This window comes from Gopherus evgoodei, chromosome 15 (assembly GCF_007399415.2).
Source record: "Gopherus evgoodei ecotype Sinaloan lineage chromosome 15, rGopEvg1_v1.p, whole genome shotgun sequence".
NCBI lineage: Eukaryota > Metazoa > Chordata > Testudines > Testudinidae > Gopherus > Gopherus evgoodei.
Window position 1 is genome coordinate 6,836,941 of NC_044336.1, and position 22,582 is coordinate 6,859,522.

At 49.0% G+C, this 22,582-nt stretch overlaps 1 protein-coding gene across 1 annotated transcript in view; it reads left to right on the forward strand.

Annotated features, from left to right (window-relative positions):
* NTN1 (netrin 1) overlaps nucleotides 1–22,582 on the forward strand; it is a 220,033-nt gene that overhangs the window by 170,718 nt on the left and 26,733 nt on the right. The window contains exon 6 of the mRNA XM_030534975.1: nucleotides 21,718–21,792. Coding sequence (XP_030390835.1) covers nucleotides 21,718–21,792 — 75 coding nt within the window. The remainder of the gene's footprint in view (nucleotides 1–21,717; nucleotides 21,793–22,582) is intronic.

Sequence of the window (22,582 nt, forward strand, 5' to 3'; positions counted from 1 at the left end):
GTGGGGGGCAGCTCCTGAGTGGCGATTTCCCTCACGGACTTTGCAGTAAGCACTCCTCAGCTCTTTTATTTTGACCCTGCACTGCAACGCGTCCCGTTCATGGCCCCTTCTCAGCAAGGACTGTGATATCTGCCCATAGGTATCATAATTTCTCCTTCTGGAGCGCAGCTGTGCTTGCACAGCTTCCTCAGCCCAAACACTGATGAGGTCCTGCAGCTCAAAATTGTTCCATGCTGGGGCTCGTTTGGGGCGTGGAGGCATGGTCGCTGATTGATTGAATGATTGATTGCACTCCACACCTGGCTGAGCAAACAGGAAGGGGATTTTTAAAATTCCCGGGGGATTTTTAAAATTCCCGGGGCATTTAAAGGAGTGGTCATCTGAGCCCAGGGCAGTGGAGTGTGCATGATTACCAGAGAGGCTTCTAAGGTATGCTGGGATACCTCCGTATACCCCGGAGGTCAATAAAAACGCTGGTGGGTGTCCACACTTGCTGACCAGCGCTGGATCACCAGCGCTGGAATCCCTACACCCAAGGCTGACCGGGTGTACAGCCAGCGCTGCAACCAGGGAGTTGCAGCGCTGGCCATGCTTTGCAAGTGTGGCCACATCCTAAGTTGCAGCGCTGTAACCCCCTCACCAGTGCTGCAACTCTGTAGTGTAGCCAAGCCCTTGCATTCCTTTGATTTGTATCTTTCAGCAGATATATGGGGCATTTTCCAGACACTTGCTGCAGGCTGATCCATTTCCCTCCACAGTTCAGACAATATAATATTTTTGACTATTCGGATTTAATCCTTTTCTCCTGTGAGGATGCAGGGTGCTGGGCACTTGCAGTTTGACACAGGGATCTTAGTAAACAAGCCAAAGGCTTCAGGACTTTAATTCACTCCAGAGAGAAGTTGCCAATGGCAACTGCACCTTGGGGCCTGGCTGGCTGGGATGCAATTGATCCGGTTAATGGTGGGACAGTGCGTACAAAGAAATATTGGGGAGAGGGCTGCAGTATCTGCGTGGTTTGGATCTGCAGATAGGGACTGTGGCTGTTTCAAATTTAAAAGGAAGCAAGTGAGTAAAGACTCTGGTGGAGTGTAACAGGGTGGCTTGCCCTTAAGGGCTAGAGGCTTGGGACCAGCCAATCATGTATCTAAGGAGCAGGAATCAGCTGATTTCCCTATAAAGAACAGCAGGAAGCTGCAGAGGGGGGAGTTCAGGGAGATTAGGGTGGATTACAGAGACTGCTGAAACTTGCTTGGGAGTGAGACTCCAGGCAGGAAAGGCTTGAGAGTGAGGGGGAAAATGCATGGTGTTGAGCAGGGATTTGAGAATTTTATTTTAAACTGTTTTGTTAATAAAACCTCAGGCCCCAAGGAACAAGTGGTACTGGATGGAAAGCATGTGTGTGGCATTTATTTAAGAAGCTCCTTGATGGGGGAAACCAAGGCAGGCTGCATGCAGAGTGACCTGAGGCTACGAGGGGTGTGTGGCAGGTGACCACCCATTGACATGGAGGCACAAAGACAGCAAAACCTCGCTGCTCATATGTTGGCTTGTTTTCTAGTGTCCTAGCGTGCTCAGACTTTCCCTTTGGCTGCTTGACTTTAGCTTGACTGTAGCTCAGGCGTGCCAGGGCAGATTGTGCCTGCGAGGCAGCTGAGCATCCCATCATTCTCCGCAGGGGGCACCTTGGCATTCTCAGCTGTGGAATCTGGAGGCTGCAAAGAGGCACCCATGGGAGCATGCAGTGTGGGGGATTCCAACGTAGCGAGAACTGCCATGTGCAAGTGGTGGGGGTGGAGGTGCAATTCATTCCAGATCACTTCCTGTTGCCTCCACTTTGGCACTTTATAATATGTGTCTCAGGGCCCCCCTCAACACCATCCATTTACTGTCACTCTCAGGCCTTTCCTGCCCGTAGTCTCACTCACAAGCAATTTTTAGCAGCCTCCATAATCTGCCTCCCTGCATCTGGAACAATAACAATAGACTGGGGCAAACCTCAGCGCCTGATACCAGTGAACCCAGAATGTTGCAGGAAGGGAGCCTCGGCCTCCAGGCCCAGCTCTGGTTCTGCTGCCTCTGAACCAGACAGCTGGGAATTCTGGGGAAGTGCAGCTCCAGACAGGGATGGGGACGGGGCAGCTCAACCTCTCCTATGCTTTCTTGTGGGCTTTTTGGGCATCCCTAAGAACTGCCAAGCTTGCGGCCAAAGCAGCTCGCTCGAGAGTTCCATGCAGAGAGCGAGGAAGGGGACCATCACTGGTGAAGGTTTAACAGCCCTTTGTTTTCCCAGGGAATATCGATGGATGACGGCAGCACAGGCAGGGGCAATGGGGAACCAGCAGTGAAAGAGTTAATGACCATTAATATGTATTACATTAAGGGCTGAGTTGTGGTGCTCACCCATGCTGGGTATGCTGCATGGCCATCCCTCCCCAGGTGTGAGACACGATCCCTTCCCCAGTGCTTGGAGGGGAGAGTGCACACTGCAAATCTGCTCTCCTTGTGCGCTGTCTGGCCAGCGTTGCACAGTGAGATGGAGCCAGGGGGCCTTGTTTCTCCCCCAACCCTTTGGGACTGGCAGTCCTGCAGGCTCTAGGAGGGGGCAATCCCATTACTCCCCCTAAGCCCAGGGACTGCTGGTCTGTCTGTGTGTCCAAGTACTGGGGTGGGGTGGGGGAGTTCCATGTGTCACTCCCCTGAGCTAGACACAGATTAGCCCTAGACTGAAAGAGACGCACAGACAGGCAGATGCTCCATCGAAACGTTTGCTCTAAATGGGGTACCTTAGCTTCTGCTAGTGGTGTTGGAGCCATCAGGCCTTTCTCTTGCCAAGCTCCAGCTGCAATTGCTTCCCCATCAAAGAGTGGAAGAACAGTGGAGGGGAGGGGAGAGAGGTTCTGGGCGGGGACTTTCGGTTATGACTCCAATAAGCATCCTTCAGTGGGGGGCAAAAGGATCCTGCTTTCTGGGTTATAACTACATGGTGACAAACAGAACTTCTGGACGTGGCATTCTCGCCGGGCTGCAGGGGATGAAAGGGGCAGAGATGGGAATACTAATGGAGTCCTGGCTCCTGCAAAAAGCCTTGGCTTCGGTTTCCAACCCGGCAGCTCCGGGCAAGAGGCTTTAATCTAATTACATGCTTTATTTGCGCCAATTTGTTTTTCAATCAATCTTGTTCAGTCAGAAGAAAGGACATTGCATTGCTGTGGGTTTATCTGCACCTTCTTTTTCCAAGAGTGAGTTTAATGGCAGTTATCCTTGCTGGAATTGCCTGTGGGGCTGCAGCCCTCACTCAGTTTGGCTTCCTGTTTGCATATGACACAGCCTGCCCTGAGTGAGTGTCATTTTGAACCTTATCTTCCTACAACACTCATCAGAGCAAAGTTGTTCGGCTATAGAACAGCCCAGCTGTAACATGTGTCTCTTTGAACCAGGCCTTATGTATGTAGTCAAGCGTATTGATTTAACTAGATCCATTTCAAAGTTAATGTGGTTAAACCAGTGCAAACTCCCGCTGCAGACGTAGCTAAACTGGGTTAAGCTTCATCCAGATCAGGTTAGACTGGGTCAGTAAATCCAGTTGATTTATTAAATCAGTACACTTTTCCTGCATAGACAAGATCTCAGGTTTGGTCTGCACTTCTAAAAGTTTCCAGCATAACAATGTCAGTGAGGGCTGTGGCTTTTTGTCTTTTTCTTTTTTTAATTGAAAGCACTAAAGCAGATGCAGTTATACCAGAGGTGAAAGTAAGCGGGTACGGGCCGGTACGGAGGGCTGGTAAGAAAAAGTCCAGTGGCTACCAGCAAGAAAATGGAGCACACTTTCCCTCTCTGACTCCACCTCTGGCCTCCAGCAAAACTGAGGGTCTGGCAGCCCGGCTCCATGAATGTTCGGGGCCGGGTCTCCCCCCTGCTGCCCCCTCGCACCTCCCCTGAGTGTGCCACAGCTCCCCGTTGCTGCCCCCATGCACCTCCCCAGGTCCTGGAGCAGAGCATTTGTCTCTCCCCGTCCCCTGCAGCTCCATGCTGCCTGCCTGCATTAACTGCCACCACAGGGCCTAGTGCCCCCTTCCACTTCTGCAGGGTAGGCTGCCCTTGTCTCTCGGACCCTTTCATTTTCCAGTGGGACCCCCCCCCAGTACAGCTGCCCCCCTGCCTGCAGTCACTGCTTTTGTCCCATGCTGGGCAAGGGGCAGCCCCAGTGAAGCTACAGTGAGGGGCAGCACAGGGGAGGAGGTGCACATGTGATGGCAGACCCCCCCACCGGCATGGCACCCACCACAGGGGAGGCGAGGGGGATTCCTGGACCTGAGAGGGGCCCTAGGAGCATGTGCAGTGATGGGGGGGGTGAGTGTGCTTCCGGGGGGGAGAAGGGGGTCCCTACCCCAGAGCTCGCTGCTGCCAGCAGAAAGAGGGTCGGGGGGAGTCCTTTCTGGCTCCAGTCCCAGGGGAGCCTGCCTGCACCCGAAAGTCATCCCCAGCCCTGCCCCACCCCAAAGCCCATCCTCCCAGCCAGAGCCCTCTTCCCCCCCACACCCCAACCCTCTGTCCTAGCCCTGAGCCTCTCCAACACCCCAAACCCCTCACCTCCAGCCCCCGCCAGAGCCTTCATACCCCTGCTCTCTAACCCTCTGTCTCAGCCCTCAGTCCCCTCTCACACCCCAAACTCCTCATCCCCAGCCACATCCCAAATCCACCCCAGCCTCACCCCACAGCTCTCATCCCTGCACCCCCTCTTATCCCCAAACTCACTCCAACAACTCGCACCCCCTCCCTCCACACTCCCTCCCATCCCCAAACTCCCTCCCAGAGCCTGCACCCTTCACTCCTCCTGCACCCCAGTCCCCTGCCCCAGCCCAGAGCCTGCACCCCAGACCTTCTCCCCCACCCAAACTCCCTCCCAGAGTCTTGGGCAGCTGGGAGGTGGAGTTTAGGGGGGCAGAGTTTGGGCAGGGGCAGTTTCTGGGCATGGCCAAAATTTCTACAAACCTGCCACCCCTGCCGGCAAGAGCTGGTATGCCATACTGGGGTGGATTGACTTCCTGAGGCAGCAATTTAAAGGGCTGGAGCCCAGGGCCCTTTAAATTGCTGCCAGAGCCCCGCTGCCAGAGCCCTGGGGTAGCAGCTGCGGGGCTCAGGTGGTGATTTAAAGGGCCCAGGGCTCCTCGCTGGATCACCACTGGAGCCCCACTGCCACTATCCCAGGGCTCCAGGGACAAATAAAGGCCAAAGCCCTTTAAATAGCCCCCAGAGCCTGTTGGAGCCCTGGGGTAGCGGTGGCAGGGCTTTGGTGGCTATTGAAAGAGTTCGGGGCTCCTGCTGCCTCTACCACCCTGGGCCTTTTAAATAGCCACCAGAGGCCTGCCACCGCTACCGCAGGGCTCTGGCAGCAGGGCTCCAGAGACAATTTAAAGGAATTGGAGGGTAGCAGCAGCCAGAGCCCCGGGCCCTCCTGCTGGAGCCCTGGGGCTCCGTCAGCAATTTAAAGGGCCTGGGGCTCTGCTTTGGTAGCAGCAGCCAGAGCCCCAGGCCCTTTAAATCCCCCCATTTAAATTGCTCCTGAACCCCAGGGCTCCAAACCACCTCTGCAGCTGGGAGCTCGGGGGGTGATTTAAAGGGCTTGAGGCTCCCAGCTGCTGCTGCCACAGCCCTAGCGCCGAGCCCTTTAAATCCTGATGTAAAGGCCTGGGGATTTAAAGGCTCCACCTCTTCTGGTGGAAGCCACGCCCCTTCTCAGGATTCCAGAGTACCGGCAAATCCTTTTAAGTTACTTTCACTCCTGAGTTATACCGATATAAAGCACCAGTATAGCTTATTTTGCTTGGTCAACCCTGAAGAAACTACACTGCTATGAGCACTTTTATACCAGTATAGCTGGATCTACACTAGGGGGGTCCACTTTAAGCATACAAACATAGTTCATGTGGCATAACTTGAAAGTGTAGACCTGGTCTTTGGCCTGTAGCCTTAGGCCTGGTCTACACTTCAAAGTTTTGCTGGCGTAGGTATATCAGGAGTATGAAAAAATCACCCTCTTAACAGGGCCGGATTAAGGTTATGAGGGGCCAAAGGCGATTTGGAAAGGAAAGGCCTAAGTATGAATTACATATTGCAGAAAAAATTACAATCATCATCATAAATTGAATTCGCAATCTTGATGGATTAATTTGTACAAAGCAATATCTAATGAGGAAAGCTTTCCGATGGCCTCGCTACTGTCACTCAGCTGTTACTTCAATATAGACTGGAGGGCCTACAGTAGGGCCTAAAAATAGGAGGGCCTAAGCAGGGGCAGCTCTATGTTTTTTACCACCCCAAGCACGGCAGTCGGGGAGCCTTCGGTGGCATTTCTGCAGGAGGTCCACTGGTCACGCGGATTCAGCGACGTTTCTGCGGGTGATCTGCCGGTCCCGTGCCTTCAGCATACCCACCACCGAATTGCCGCCGAAGCTGTGGGACTGGTGGACCTCCTGCAGAAACACCGCGGAAGGCTGCCTGACTGCCGCCCTCGCAAGATTTGGCACACCGCCCCCGCTGCGCTGGTGCCTGAAGCTGTCCCTGAGCCTAAGGCTATAGCCAGGCCTTATTAGCCTAGGGGTTAGTCTGGCCCTGCCCTTAACTGACACAGCTGTGCTGGCAAAAGCCCTGTAGATGCAGTTATGCAGGCGAAATAGTCCTTTTGCAGGTGTAGCTAATTTATCTCAAGGAAGTGGTATCAGCTATACCTGCAAAATAAGTCTTAGGAGACTTTGCCATTATAGCTCTACCGGACAACCCTTGCTAGTGTAGACAAGGCTGAGTCTGAGGGAGCTGCATCTCAGAGGACAGTGAACAAATTCTGCTGTACCCTCAGGCTCGGCGTGGCTGGTTGGGTTAGAGGTTCTCAAACTTTTTTTGCTGGGCCCCTTTTTGAATATAGTTCAGGCTGTGATGACCCTTCCCCTACTCCATACCACACTACCCTTTCTTCTGCACTGCCACTGGCAGTGACACTGCCTTCAGAGCTGGGCAGCCTGCCAGCAGCTGCCACTCTCCGGCCGCCCAGCTCTGAAGGTAGTGCAAAGTCAGCGTGGCAATACTGTGACCCCCCTACAATAAGCTTTGACACCTTTTGAGGTCAGGAACCCCAGTCTGAAAAACACTGGGCTAGTGACACTGTATTAGTGCTACACTGTAACGTTTGAGTCAGTATGCATTGGTGCAATGACTTTACTCTTTCATGCCTGTGGCCCAGTGACAAAGTCAGGAGGCAGCAGATGTTAGGGAGCATGTCCTGGAGGAACGAGACCAGTGCTGGGCCATGGAAAGTCCTGAGTTCTGAATCCTGGTTCTGTGTGGCTTTGTCTGTGCTGGAAAACTGCATCATATTAGAACATATGTAACTAACTTGATGTTAAACATGGCTCAGCACTCTGTATAGACCAGCACTGTCATGTCCTTGGGCGTGTGACCATCACCCCTTCTAAACACCATCCTCCTGGCCTATTCTAAGTGGTGTTAAAAAGTATTTTAGCTGATACGTTTGCTAAACACTTCCTCTTCCTAGTCTGAGCAGAGCCTGAGTGTTTAATATCATGCTCAAGTGCTTTATTCTAACTGTAATTGCTCAGTATAGACTGAAGTATCAGGTGGCCTTGGGTAAGTTATTTCACCTTTCTGTCTCAGTTTCCCCATCTGTAAAATAGGGTTAATAAAATTTACCTACTTCCTTTAACCCACCTTCATGGATCTTTGTGCTGCATTTTGCACATAAAAGCCCTATAAAATTCTAAATAGTATTATATTATTATGGCACCTTAATCTCAGGCTCAGCACAATACCTGATCTTGCAAATGTTCAGATGCAGTTGGGGTTCCTATCAGCGAGGTGCAATCCCACATGGACTGAGTATGCTCAGTCTCATGCAATCATCATAATTAAGAATTATAATTTGCAGTTACATACAACTTCATATTTTAAAAGCACGTTATGCATATTAACTACTGTATTTAATCACAGCTACAGGGGTCCACCCTAATTTAAACTGACTCTGCAAAGAACCATATTTTATGGTAATATTCAGCATTTCCCTGTCAATGATATTATAAAGTGTGTGGGGTGATGCAGAAGAAATTAACAGTGTGGAAACCATGGCTCTTAAAGTGACTGCAGTAAGGGATTCTCTGTCACTAGGTTTCTTTTATGTTACAGAAAGAAGGACACTCCGAAATGTAATAATCTGATCAGTTCCAAGCCAAAATAATCAATCAGAATAATACATATTCTGGTGTACCTTGGGCAAAATTCATATCTGATTGTCTACTGAAATCAAAGGAATTAGAGCAGCGAGGAATTTGGCACTGAACTTTTGGACACTTCTTCAAGAAGACCATCCAAACCTTTTGTGCTTTGCCCAGCACATGCTCACATCCAAGGAGGATGGTTTTAATATTTCTGCAGTTTTACCACAGCTGATGTTTCCATAGCAACCATTAGATTAATTCTACAGAGTGCCTGTCGTGCTGCCCAAACATGCTCCCTCCAAATTAGCTGCTACTTTATGCCCTTTGCTGGCCTTACGTCCCGGGGAGGGGAGGAGATGCTGCAGGAACTGCCTTTTCATTTGCATACTTAGATATTGGAAATCGATGGCAGGTGTTAAAAATGTACTGTATATAAAGCACAAATGGCTGATCGCTCTGGCACTGCAGACAGGAGTGGCTCTATGTATTTTGCTGCTCAAGAACGGCAGTCAGGCGGCTTTCAGTGGCATGCCTGTGGGAGGTCCACCGGTCCTGCACCTTCGGTGTCCCCGCCGCCGAATTGCTGCCGAAGCCATGGGACCAGCGGAGTTCCCGCGGAAACGCCGCCAAAAGCAGCCTGACTGCCACCCTCACGGTGACCAGCAGGCCGCCCCTCACAGCTTGCCTCCCCGAGCACGCGCTTGGTGTGCTGGTGCCTGGAGCCGCTCCTGACTGCAGAGTAATTCAGTACAAAGCCTGGGTGGGTTTATTAGAGGGTGAACAGCTTGCTGATTACAATGTGAAGCATGGCCATACAGGGGACATCATCTCTTGGGAGTCAGACAGAATTGTGGAGACAACGGAAAGCAAAAGGATATTCTTCACCTTCCGTCCTGTTGTTAAATAGTTGCATCAGAGAGATGGCTGCATTATAGTGGTGTGCTGTTTGATTCCTGCTCTGTAGTTGGTACAATGCTTTGGGATGCTTCAGCATGGCTTATGTAAATGTCATTTTCATGTTTGACCCACCCACCGACTCCAAAAGTCACTTCTTTTTAGTTCATGCTTTGGGCAAAGAGTCACGTCAGTTCATCGTTCTGTGTTGATCCCCCATCTCTGTGTAATACACATGTGTGCCTCCATGAGCAGCCATGGAGAGGGATCCACTCGCTCACTCCTGCCGCAATCTTGGTTCCAATCCTGCAAACACCACCTTCCAACCCCAGGTTCTTTCCTTTGCATCCTTGACCACATGCTGAAGATGTTCACTGTGGCAGGCCTTTGGTTTGAAAGCTCTTCTTATAAAGGGGATTGGAGACTTGATTTGCAGCCTGAGCATGAGTCAAATAAAGAGCCCAGCCCTGCAAAGACAAAAATGAATTCAGGCTGAAAAATTCTGCTGATCCACTGTGGTGCTGGCCAATGCTTTTCCCATGTGCAAAACATGGAGAGCGCTGGCTTACCAAATAATTCATCCCCAGAATATGTTGCATTTGTTTAATGGAATGCACTCACATGCACACAGCCTGCACTGCTATGGTCACCATATTATTTTCTGGCCCTGCTGAGAAATCCCCATTCCAGTCCAGTTCCCTGGACTGATTGGCTTTACAGACAGGGTACAATGTAATGTAGGATCAATTCCTAGGCCATTGACAGGGGACTACATGGCACTTGAGTAGCTTGTATGAAGGCAACATGTAGATTGGATAGCTTAGTTATTATGGGAGGTGGCTCAAACCACCAAGTTTGGATCCAGATCCAGATAGGTTCAAATCCAGGGTTTGGTTCAGCCCATTATAGACGCAGAGGCAGGCTGCAAAGCCAGGATATGGATCCAGAGCTAGATCTGAGATTTCCTCCAATTTCAGATTGGGATGGAAGGTTTGTTCAGGTTTATCTCTAGTTTTAGCATCCTAAACTTAACTGTGCAAAGCATTGCAGTTTTGGCTCACAGAGGAATAAAGTAAACTGTTTCCCTGTTTCCAGATGTGGGGTTTACACCTGGATTTTGTACAGTTTCCACACAAAACAATAAAATACTAGGGAGAATCTCAGCTCATATTTACCTGAAAGTCCTTGTGAAATGGGGGGAATCTTTCAGTAAATGCTGCATTTGTAATGAAACCTGAAAGCAGGTGAGTTTCATGTAACCAAGAACTGTGTGATGTGCCTGAGACTCAAAAAGGAAATGGGAAAGGATCTGAAAAGGGGTGGCAAAGAGAGGTCTTTTGGCAGACTTAGTGGTTCAGGGCACAGGCACTGGGATACAACACCTTTCACCTTTAAATCGGTGGCTCAAACAAAGCCCACATTACTAGTGACTTAACGTCAGTGTCATCTGATGACTCTTTGGTGGTCTATGCAAACTGAGTTGGTGAATCTCAGTCCAGTTCCAGTGGGCTGCATGTGTCCATGTCACTAGAAAGGCCTCTTTGTTGGTAGTCTCACAAAAGAGGCCAAGGGTTAAAGTGAAATTCACCGCTGCACAGAGGGACAGCACAAGGGTGCATAGACCCCACTCAAGTTTCATTTAAATGTCCCAAATAGGGCTTAAGTGGGACTTTTAGAGTGCATAGACCCTCCTGCACAGCGGTGAATTTCACACCAAAAAAATCAAATACACCAGCCTTTCCCCTCTGCAGGCTTAGCTGAGAACCTTAGCAATCATACATAACACTCACCTGGTACTTTAGCATTGCCGATAGGTTGACCAGGTATCTGGATTTCAGCTGGAATACCTGGTCAAAAAGGGATCCTGGTGGCTCCGGTCAGCACCACTGACCAGGCCATTATCTGTCCAGTTGGTTCTGCGTACTGCTTTGCCTAAAATGCCACCTCCATAGTTCCCATTGGCCAGGAACCATGGCCAATGGGAGCTGCGGGGGCGGTGCCTGTGGACAGGGCAGCATGCGGAGCTGCCTGGCTGTGTCTCCGTGTAGAAACAGCTGCTCAAGCAGCTGCTTCTGGGAGCTGCTTGAGGTAAGAGCCGCCTGGAGCCTGCACCCCGACCCACTTCCAACCCCCTGCCCCAGTTCCAGCCCTGATCCCCTTCCTGCGCGCCAAACCCCTCGATCCCAGCCTCCTGCACTCCAAACCCTTCATCCCCAACCCAGAGCCCGCAGCCAGAGCCCTCACAACACGTCTGCACCCCAACCCCCTGCCTAAGCCCTGATCCCCCTCTCACCCTCCGAACTCTCGATCACAGCCCAGAGCACCCTTCTGCACTCCAAACCCCTCATCCCCATCTGCACCCCAGAGTCTGCACCCACAGCCAGAGCCCTCATGCCCCTGCCATGCTCCAACCCTCTGCCCCAGCCCCGATCCCCCTCCCGCACCTTGAAATCCTCATTTCTGGCCTCATCCCAGAACCTGCACCCCCAGCTGGAGCCCTCACCCCCTCCCACACCCCAGCCCCCTGAGCCAGCCCGGTGAAAATGAGTGAGTGACTGAGGGTGGGGAGAATGAGCAACAGAGGAAGGGAGGAATGGAGTGAGCAGTGGCAGGGCCTTGGAGAAGGGGCAGGGCCTCGGAGGAGGGAGGGGGCAGGGGGAGGTAAGGGTGTTCGGTTTTGTGCAAGTAGAAGGTTGGCAATCCTACTTGCAGAGCACTTTTTAAACCTCGTTTAGCCTTTCTTTTAAACCTGCACAATAGAGGTGGGTTCTGAATCACCTAAATAAACAGGGTAGGAGCCATTCTGGTACATAAGGAGTTGAAATGGGGCCTTTTACTTTCCATCAGCTGCCTCTTGATGCAGCCTTCCTCTCATTCATTCTTCTAGTCCCATCTACAATACAGCAGCATTGGAGCATACAGGCGGCACGTGGGGGGAGAAGGTGAAGGAGGGGGATGGAGAGGAGGGGGAAGTGAAGCCCATTTTTTCCTACAGTCCTGTCTTTTTAAGAGAGAGGCCCAAACCAACACCCCAGATCCCAAACCCTTTGAGATACAAAGCAGGACCCAGATCTGAATTTCTCAGGCCAACCCGATCTTTGTAACGGGATGAAGGGCCAGCGTTGGGAGCATTTGAAATCCAAACTATCTGTATCCCTGCTCTGCTCTGTGACAGCCTGCGTTCATAGCCTTCGAGGCGCAAAACAAGAAACTCGAATGCTTTGGAAAATGCTTACTCCTTGGGTGGTGGGGACAAGGCAGGGGACCAGATGCACCTCACACCAACGGAGAGCCTGTACGCACTAGTACTAGAACTACTGCAGCCTTCTCATGCGGGGGAGGCTTTCTGAGTTGTATCAGGTGAAAGATGCCAATCCATGCTGCATCTGAACCTTGTGACTGTGCAGCAGGAGTGGGGGGGGAGGTGAGTTTCAGTCACTGATGTGTGCTGAGGCCAAATGTTCAGATCTGGGTGCTTAAAGTTAAGCACCTAAACCTATATTTAGGCAGCTACATCAATATTGAGGTTAGGCACTCAAATCTCAAAATGGTTTTAAATGTTTCTAACTCTTTATATCTGAGCGGCATTTGGTTTTCACTACTGCAGTGTGGTTTTAGCAGAAATGTGAAGATCTTCTTTAAATCACAAGTGAAGTAAGTTTCCTGGTTGCAGCTTAGCCTGGGCATGATGGGACGTCCCTGCCTTGCACTGTTCCAACTATAGTTGGGCAGAAAATTTTGGCAAATACTAAATTTGGAGAAAAAATGCATTTGGGGGAGCAATGAAACAATTAGTGAATTTGACAACAGTTTGGCCTGAAAAAAAATGTAAAAAAACATTTCTGAAAAGTGAAAATATTTCACTTTGACCATTTCAAAACATTTTATTTCCATTTTTTAGTTCCAAACAGCATTTTGCTTAGAAATGTGGTTCATTTAGAAAAAAAAAAAAAAAAAAAAAAAAAAGAAAAGAAAAGAAAAAAAGGGGGGGAACCACCCCAAAATTAACCAAAACAAAATGAAAAACCAAAAAAACTTGGTTTTGGATTAACCTACATGAACTTTTTTTCAGCCTTTTTTTTGATTCAGCAAAAAAATTCCAAAAATACAGTTTCAGTTTGAATCAATATGTAATATTTTTTGGATTTTTCAAGTTAGTTCCAGAACCAAAAAATCCATTATTCATTCAGCTTTCTCCAAATTCCGAAAGGAGATGCACAGGTAGAGCTGAGTGTGGTTGGTTCTCCAGCACCTGACTGCACCATGCCTGGCTCTCACCAGCACTAACACTCCCTAAAAAGATGGAGGGAGAACATTGTTTTTCAAATAAGTGATTTTTTTCGGGAGAAAAAAAATTAATAAAACAAACAAAGTGTTAGCCGTGAAAGCCCTTCACACAGCCAGAGACTTAGTTAGAGCAAAGGGATAGGCAGCGCCATAAAGCCTGTAAATGCATTGCTGACATATTTTACTAAGCTGAGATGGACACAAAATAGCCTCCTGCTCCCTGCTCTAAGGTCTTGGATCGCTCTCAGAACAAGTAGTACCAACTGCATCTTTCCAAACTCCCTCTTGCTCAGTTTACCACTGAGACTCAGCAACTGCCTTCCCAGTTCATGTTTTCTCATGGAAAACCATCCAGTCACTCCCATGATATATGGTAAGATTTTTTATCATGATGTTTCCCCTTTCTTTGATATTGGCAGGTCTACAGTCCATGGAAAAGGGAAACATGGGCTGGTGGGAGGAACATATACCTGGGAATCTTGAGGTTTGGGTTTTAGTCCTGCCTCAGAGTTCCTGTATTTTCAATTTTCTAATTTGGATGCCTAAAGTAGGCACTTCATGTCCTTTGTTTGCCATCCAAGTGGTGATCTACTCCCTTAAATCAGAATTTAGGTGCTTAAAATGGTATTTAGGGTCAAGGATATGGATTTAGGTGTCTGTGTTTGAAAACTGGCTCTTTAAACCTCTCTGTGCCCCCATTTCCCCATCTGTGGGGAACAGGGATGATACAATCAAGGGTGTTTTGTATGGCTTGTATTACAGAACTAGGTTCTCCTCCCTTGGTTTTCACACCTCAACTGCTAGAACAGGGCCTCATCTTCCCTGATTGAACTACCTCATTATCTCTAGCTTGCCTGCATATATATACCTGCCCCTGGAAATTTCCACTACATGCATCTGACGAAGTGGGTATTCACCCACGAAAGCTCATGCTCCAAAACGTCTGTTAGTCTATAAGGTGCCACAGGACTTTTTGCTGCTTTTACAGATCCAGACTAACACGGCTACCCCTCTGATACTTGTATGGCTTGGTTAGTTCAGGTTTGTAATGCACTTGAGCCCTCAGATGAAAGGTGCTGGACTAGTGACAAGTGTTGTACTGTAGTTTCTCCTTGTTAAATAGATTTGAATCCATAAGAGCGCATGGGTCCCAGATGCAATTTGTGCAGGCTGGGTTTAGGAGGAAAGCACGCTATGTTCTCAAGCAAGAGATCGTGTCTGTCAGGCAGGAAGAAACGGGAGAACCCAGCTTTCTTGCCGGCGAAGCAAGGTTCAAAACAAAGGAGTTGTTTGAGGTGGAAAGTCTCCACCCACTCCAGGAAGTCACCTGACCCTTAGCGCTATGGCTGCCAAAACATTACCGAACAGTGACATGGCAGCAGCTGTAATGGTTAAGAAATAGCTAGGATTGATTTCATCCTCCAGCCAATCCCTGAGAGGCAGAGCAGAGGGCAAAACCTCCAGCCCAGGACTGCTCCCCATGGGACCGGGACAAATGGCAACTCAACTCTTTCCAGTTGCTCTTACAGCTCAGTTCCTACACTGCACTACAGGTTCCCCTCCCTCTCGCAGCAGGCCCTGTGTCGCCCTGGTCTCTATCACTCCATCTGGAGACAGCAGGTGAGTAGAATGTCTAAGGTGAAAATTATTCACCTATTTGCTAAGCAGCTCCCCTCTCGATGCTTCAGCCACGTCCTTTGGTCTCTAGGATCATTCGTCTAGAGGGGGATTACCACATGGTTGGTCCTCGTTAACCCAAGAGGTGTGCAAGAGAGCACCTGCATCTCTCATGGAAGCCACTGGGAGCTGTGGATACTAAGCACCTTTCACAATCAGACCAGTTCCCCTCAGCCTGGTAGGCAATGGGCGTATGGCGAGGAAGAACACGGGGAAATAATTGAGGCAGGGAGAATCCTACATCCCTTTAATGTCCTGTATGTGTTGCAGCAGTGCTCAGTGTATTCCAGTTGTCAGCAAGTCGCGTCTCCTCCCCATTTCCGACCCCCGCACCCAGCAACCCTTGGAGCTTGGCTCAGTGATCAGCTTTCAGCAAGGGAGCAGCAGCACAGTAAATCTTTCCACTGGAGTCTGAGCTGTTGAAATTATGTTTGATGGACTTGAGCGGAATCTTTTTTTAATCATTAGGCAACATTAGTGTAATAGACTACAGCGCTCTCTGTGTGCATTTGGCTTGGCTAATATTTAAAATTAAGTATGCAGCGCAGCTCATTCGCAAGCACAAAATCTGAGCTATGTTTCAGAGATTTAATTTGTCATCTGAAAAAGTCTCCAGTGGGTTTTCTAGCAGTATGAGAAAGGAGAGAGCTCAGAACGCGAAAGACAGAGAGAGAGCCAGGGGACCCAATCCACTAGTGATGTAAATCAGCACTGATTTCCAGTGGAGCTCTGTGGATTCACACCTGCTGGGATCTGACCCATTGACTTCACTGGAGCTACGTTGATTTACATGAGTTGGGATCCAGCCCGCCCAATTTCATTAGAGCTGTGCTGATTTATACCAGCTGGGGAATTGGCCCATTGACTTAAATTTAAACCAGCTGAGGCGCTGGCCCAGAAAGTAGAGATGTGAGGAGGGAGAAAAAAGGAAGAGAGGGCAGAGTAGGAAGGTCTGATCCAGCTCTCCCTTACTTCAGTGGAATTACTCTTCATTGACAGCAGCGAAAGTCAGGGAGTACCAGGCCCAGAACATAGAACTAGATAGTTAATTAAGAGCTAAACTGGTTCCACTTGGTGCATGAGGCTCACAGTATCTCCATAGCCACAGCCACTGAAGCACAGAGGATGTTTTCACACCACAGCTATTAGCAATCCTTGCTGGGCACCGTTAGGCTGTTTCCTGTCATGTTAAGAATCACCAGCCCCGATGCTACTCCCTTCCCTAAAAGCAGGACTGAGCCCTGTGGTGCTCAAATGTGCTGATTGCTGACTCAATGCAATATCCGTTTAGGAAGTACATACTGGCAGGCCAAGCTCATAAGGTCTGGAGAGTCGGTCGAGTTTGGATACTTCTCTGAATCTTATCCCAGGCTCCTGGGTTTGGAAGCCTCACGAGGGAAGGTTTCTTGAAATTCCTAATCTCAGCCCAACTAGAAATACTATGAGAACAGCCTGGTGATTGGGAGGTGCAGAGAATTTAAGCCACAAGAAAAGGCTGCTGAACTTCTCTGATGCTCTTGAAGAAATGTGGCCTCATTTCCATGCATGGTTCCAGACAAACTCCATAGTGATTCTTGGTATAGGATTAATCCCACTTTCTCTACCAGCAGTACTTCTGGACCTGATGCTAAGACAGGGCAAGCTATAGGAGATGGGCAGAAAGCCTTCCTGTATTAACATGCTCAGAATGGCTCCCGCTGGCTCAGCCAGTGACAAATCTACTGTTTGGTTCTAGTAGAGGTGGTACTTGTGGACCACACTGGTCATGTCCGGAGTTTTTGCACTCTCAAAGTGAGCTTTGACCCAGATCAGGTACTCTGTCTACTGGTCATGTCCCCCCACCAGCTAGCAGACACAAGGAAGCCTCTGCCATCTGGGGTAGATTGGGCTGGGCGACCATTAGCCATTCATCCAAGAGGGCATTTTTGCTCTAGCTTATAACTAATGTTACATACCTGCTGCTCATTTCATTCATTTCATTTGGTACAAGTATCAGGATGTGGTAACTTGCTCCCTGTGTTGTCCTGCAGTTAGGGCAGCAGATTGATAGACAGAACTCCTGGGTTTTAGTTTCTTCTGCTAGTAACTTGCTGTATGGCCTTGGATAAATCATCTATCTGTGCATCATTTTCTCTTCTGTGAAACGAGAATTACAAAGCCTAATTAGTGAGTACTTATAAAGCTTAGAGATCTTTGAATGACAAGTGCTATGGGAGGGCAAAGCATTGGTAAATAATCATCGTAGTGCATTAGTATCCAGAAAACATCCTTCCTGTTGTTCCTGAATAGAATCCCATTAGCTGCATATTCAGTGAATCCGATTGCTAGTCTCAGATCTGCACGTTGCTTAGCCGGATGTGTTTGTTCAGCGCTCTATCTGTTCTGGTTAGGTCAGGGCCATAGGACTTCTTCTCTTTGCAGACTCTTCCACACAAGTTTTCTTTCAGTGTTCATCATGTGGAATCTTTCACAGGTCCTCAGCATTATCAACATTCAAATAACCCATCCTGGACATGGCCTGTGCCCTCAAAGGATAGTTTGGTGTTGTCTGGCCCATTGCAAACATTGGCCTGCCATTTAGTGTCACTACAAAAAGAGGAGAATGCATCTCCTGTGGTCTGAACAAAGGGAATTCAGGGTAATCAGCAGTTCCTCCAAAGTTCAGGCCAGGACTTAGGGTAGCCCTTCATGGTGACATTAGTCAGCACAGTCTGAGAGCCAGAGAGAACCACGGGATCTGTCTGTGACTGTAGCCTTCATAAAGAATCTCCTTTACATGAATTGCAACCAAGTTCTGGCCCTTCTCTACCCCTACAGAGGATATGACACGCAGACAGGTTTAAGGATTACAGAGGAAACCTCTGAGGACAGGCAGTTGAATGATTGTCAGAATGCAAGCCCTATAGGGTTAGTGAAAGCAAGGGTTAGATATTATAAAAGATTCCAGTGAATGCTTTCTGCCAATGCTTTTATGGGATATCCACTCTCTGTTCCAGTGTGTTTCAAGTCTTGCTTAGAGAGACAAGGTGGGTGAGGTAATATCTTTTATTGGACAAACTTCAAGTCTTGCTTGACATTCAGGGTCACATTAGAAAACGAAAACAAAGAGCCTTAATGATTTCTATAATCTGTTGGCCCTCGGCTATTCTTTTCCATTTAAAAGGTTCTTGGCAGGTTGGGAGCCTGGTAGGGAATCTCAGCAGGGCTTCTGGCATGGAAAACTGTGTTGTTTCAAATGATAGGTTTTGCTTCTGGCCCCGACTTTGATTAGATCATATTTAGAGAGCACAAAGCAATTTATCATCATTCTGAGGGATGGGAATAAAGTTGATAGCAGTCAAGAGACTAGTGTCTGGAGAACAATAGGAGCGAATGGAGATGGTCTGATGAGGCCGTGTGTGTATTTGGTTAGGATTAGTCTCGGGGCTGGGGCTTGGGTTGGAGGTGGAATCAGAGTTAGATTTTGAGATCTTGCAAGATTTTAGCCCTAACTGGTGGAAGTCTGGAAGATTAGCCATCCTGGAATTTCTATCATCTTGGTCTCTTAGCAAGACTGTGGCCACATCCCAATCAGAACCAGAAAATAATCTGCTTCTGAGTTTAAACGTGACCTGGTACCAAAACAACTGGCTGGGTCTGGGATCAGGGGATTTGAATTCTCCCAGATTTGTAAAGCACTGAGGCACCTAACTCCCATCACGTTAGGCATCTAAACATTTTGAAAATCCCACTAAGTGCCTATCTTCATCTTTAGCGCCTAAATACCTTTGAAAACCTGACTCCGGGTTCCTTGGTGTTGGGCAACTGCACTTCTCCTGGCTGTACTTTGTGTATTTAGCAATACAGGAGGTGCATTCCAACTAGTTCTACCTAACACAGGACCGGATTTTGATACTCTTGCTCCTGTTGAGTAGTAACTTGCTCCATTGAAATCCGTGGCACTACTCATGGAGTAGGATACATATGTTGAGGAGTAAAGCTGGCATGACTGATGCTTTCTACTTAGGCGTGCCTGGTATGTCCCAGCAGAAGTCAGTTGGCTAATGCAGAGGTCTGTGTCTTCATCGCGCATTGGAGACGTGCCGACTTCCCACCAGAGTCAGCACAGGTTCAATAGAACAAACTTCCCCAGGAATTCTGGAGAGTAACTCCAGTTTCAAATAGCTATTGCAGCTACAAAGGCCCTAGTGGGCTTAGATACCGCTCGTTCTTTCTGCACCTCTCCAAGGTTAGGAGAATGGTGGGTAAGGTGTTGCTAGTTCCCAATCACTTCCCCACACTGTGCCTCTGTTACCCTTCTACCCTTGGTCTATTTAGATTGTGAGGTCTTCCAGGCAAGGGCCATTTCTTCCTATGGGTTTGCACAAGGCATACCACAATGGGGCCTTGATCTCAGCTGGAGCCTCCAGACACTACTGTAATGCAAATAATAAGAGCAGTGTAACAAGGTGGCTTATGTGTGGGCTGGAGAGCCTGGAGCTAAGGCAGCCCTGATTGCAAGATGAGCCCCACCTGAGAGGAATCTAGTGCTTCCAATATAAAAGGCAGCAGGATGCTGCGAAGAGGGGCATGGCTGGGAAAGTACTGAGCTTGCCAGAGGCAGTACAGGTGGCCTGGCTGTAAATGGGATGCTTGGGAAACAGGACATTGGGTGGAGCTGGGGCTGATGGATGGAGCAGCTACAAGGAGCAAATTATGCTGCTGCAGAGTCCTAGCCAGACCACGCTGGAGTTACAGGAGGGAAAGTGAGCTGAGAAGCTGTGTGTTTGTTCTGGACTTTTGACAAAGTTTGTTGCCAGCCTGAGGAGTGCCGGTGAAGAGCAAATTAGGGGATTTGACCTTACAAGGTCACTGGAGACTGAGTGAGTTAAAGGGGCCTGTATGAAGGGAAAATAGAGGTGGAATGGCCACAAGGTTGTAAGTGGCAATAGTGTTACAAGCAGGTTCAGAAGATCAGGTCCAATGCTGGAGGAGATGCAGGCGGACACTGCACGGTTCCAGCCAAGGCTTATCTCCAGCAGCAAATTGCATCAGGTCAGAACATGAGCTTGGGGAGGTGTGTCAGAAAGTCACCTGCAACTTCCCATCAGCTGGATCTGGGCAAACCCTACTGTGACCAGTGGCAGATGGCTCATCTGCTTGTGCCCTGGCAGCCTTTCCCTTCACTGACCCTGCTTTCCTCCCCGGCCCTAAGTCACAGAGCTCTGGTGGCATTTGCATTTTTTTAAGGATTACCAAAAAAACTGCTTAAAAATGAGAGAGGGGTGAGAAAGATGTTGCAGAACAGGTATTTTTGTGTGGATTCAGCCTGGCCACCTGCCTGAGTCAAACTCTCACTCCCTTTACATTCATCCCTCCCATCAGGCCCATTTACAGCAGAGCAGCCGTGTGCACCAGAACCTCTAAGGCCAATGATGGAAGCACCAACATCCAAGTCATTTAAAATTGTTACAGTGCCAAGGTGCAGTGCGGCCATGGCAACATGGCCATGGCATGGTTGCATGTGACGTTACTTTGTCGCCACCTTGTGCCAATATATTTGCACATCACAGTGCAGTGTCGTGGCGACAGGGGATGGATCATTTGATGATTACCTGTTCTGTTCATGCCCTCTGGGGCACCTGGCATTGGTCACTGTTGGAAGACAGGATACTGGGCTAGATGGACCTTTGGTCTGATCCTGTATGGCCGTTTTTATGTTCTTCTGGCAGTGCAGTGTACTGCTGTTACATCATCCCGTTGCAGCACGGCTGCATCATGATGTGTTGTCTGCTCCAGCCACGTAGTCAGACTTAGAACTACCCTGTCAAAACGGGGCTGGCTCTGCCAAAATCCAAGCAGGGAGGAGCCTCCCATGTATCAGGAATAAGTCAGTATCCAGTGGGCTGCAATGCATGGAATTGCTCCAGCAAAGCAAACACAGTCACTATGTTGCCAGCGCTGCCAGAGCGACAGTCCCGACTCCATCACATTAGTGGCAGTGGAACACAGGCTGATGTTCGGAGGAGTAAAATCATTATGTCACAGCAGTAGGGCCCATTAGAAATGAAATGTTCCTACTGGGGTATTTTATTTGCACACTCCAGTAGAGTGGACACCAAAAGGCTTTGCTAATGCTTCATGGGCTGCTAATTTCCTCTCTGACCTCTTTTGTTGGAGTGTGACCCCAGCCAGAATCTCTCTGCAACGAATGCCAAAGCCTGCCACAGGCCTGGGTTAGGGGTTACAATGAGGCCTCTGTGGGCTTTAATCAGGCTCCAGTTTGCAGTTTAAGAACAGGGGGAATTTGTGTGGCTCTCAAAAGAGCTGGGTGGCACAATAAGGGAGGCCCCGGGCTCTCCCATGAAGGCAGAGGCAGCCCGGCGAAGACAGCTAAAGGGATTCGTCAGGCGGGGAGGAGGGAGGAATGGCTTCCTTTGTAAAAGCCTTTCTTTAGAAAGGAAGGTTTTGCTGAATGCCCCTGCTAGACGACCCAATCGGGGCCTGGCAGATGGATATCACAGGCATGCTGCTTATTCATGGCAGCCTGCAGCTTTTCTCGCTTCCTCCTCCCCCAGCCTTTTATGCATTTTTAAGGCTAATTTGTTTTGTTAATCTTTTCTTGCCCTCCCGCTTTCTCTCCTCCATACAGATTGTGACTCATACTGCAAGGCATCCAAGGGGAAGCTGAAGATTAACATGAAGAAATACTGCAAAAAAGACTATGGTGAGTTGTGCATTCTTGGCCTTCCCAGCGTTTTTAAAATGAGAGGGATTTTAAAAAAAATCTCTTTCCTCAAATGCAAATGGCTTCATTCGTATTAGATGAGACTGCAAGGGATGAGCTCTAGATGTCTGAACCCAGGACATGTTCTGCCCAGCATAGTCACAGAGTGTGCAGGAGAGGGGCACATATGTGGCAGGGACCACGTGCACTTCCTTGGAAGAAGTCGTAGATATGGAAAGAGCAGAGCGGTCAAGATTCCCGTACAGCTTCATCTCAGCTCTAGTGCAATCTCTGGTCATTCCTGCCCCATGCTCTGAGTGTGTTGTAACCTGTATTTCAGGCATTATTTTTCTATGGTTTAGAGATGAAATCAGACTTTCTAAGCAAGGCTGTATATCGCAGTGATACCTATGTGTGCAATGACACTTCTAAAACATGCAGTGCTGCTTTAAAAGTATGTGCAATGAACAGTGAACACAATTCCCCCAGGGTCCTTGCCCAGCCCCAACTCTGTGTTCTCTGTTACCTAGAGTCCTCTGGGGCCACGCCCACGCCTCAGCCCAAGTGATGCGTACTCTGTGACGGCAGGTGACTTTTAAAAATTGTTTTAGGCTCCAGAAAACTAGTGGCCAGTGCTGCTTTGTCATCTGAGTGCATGTACTCTTCCCCACTCAGCTACACCAGGCACAGCTCTCCCCATAGCACGGAAGTCTCATGGTCTGGGCCCCATGCTACAGGTTATCATTAGCGCTTAGCAATTTTCAGAGTGACTGAAACAAGGGGTAGGGGA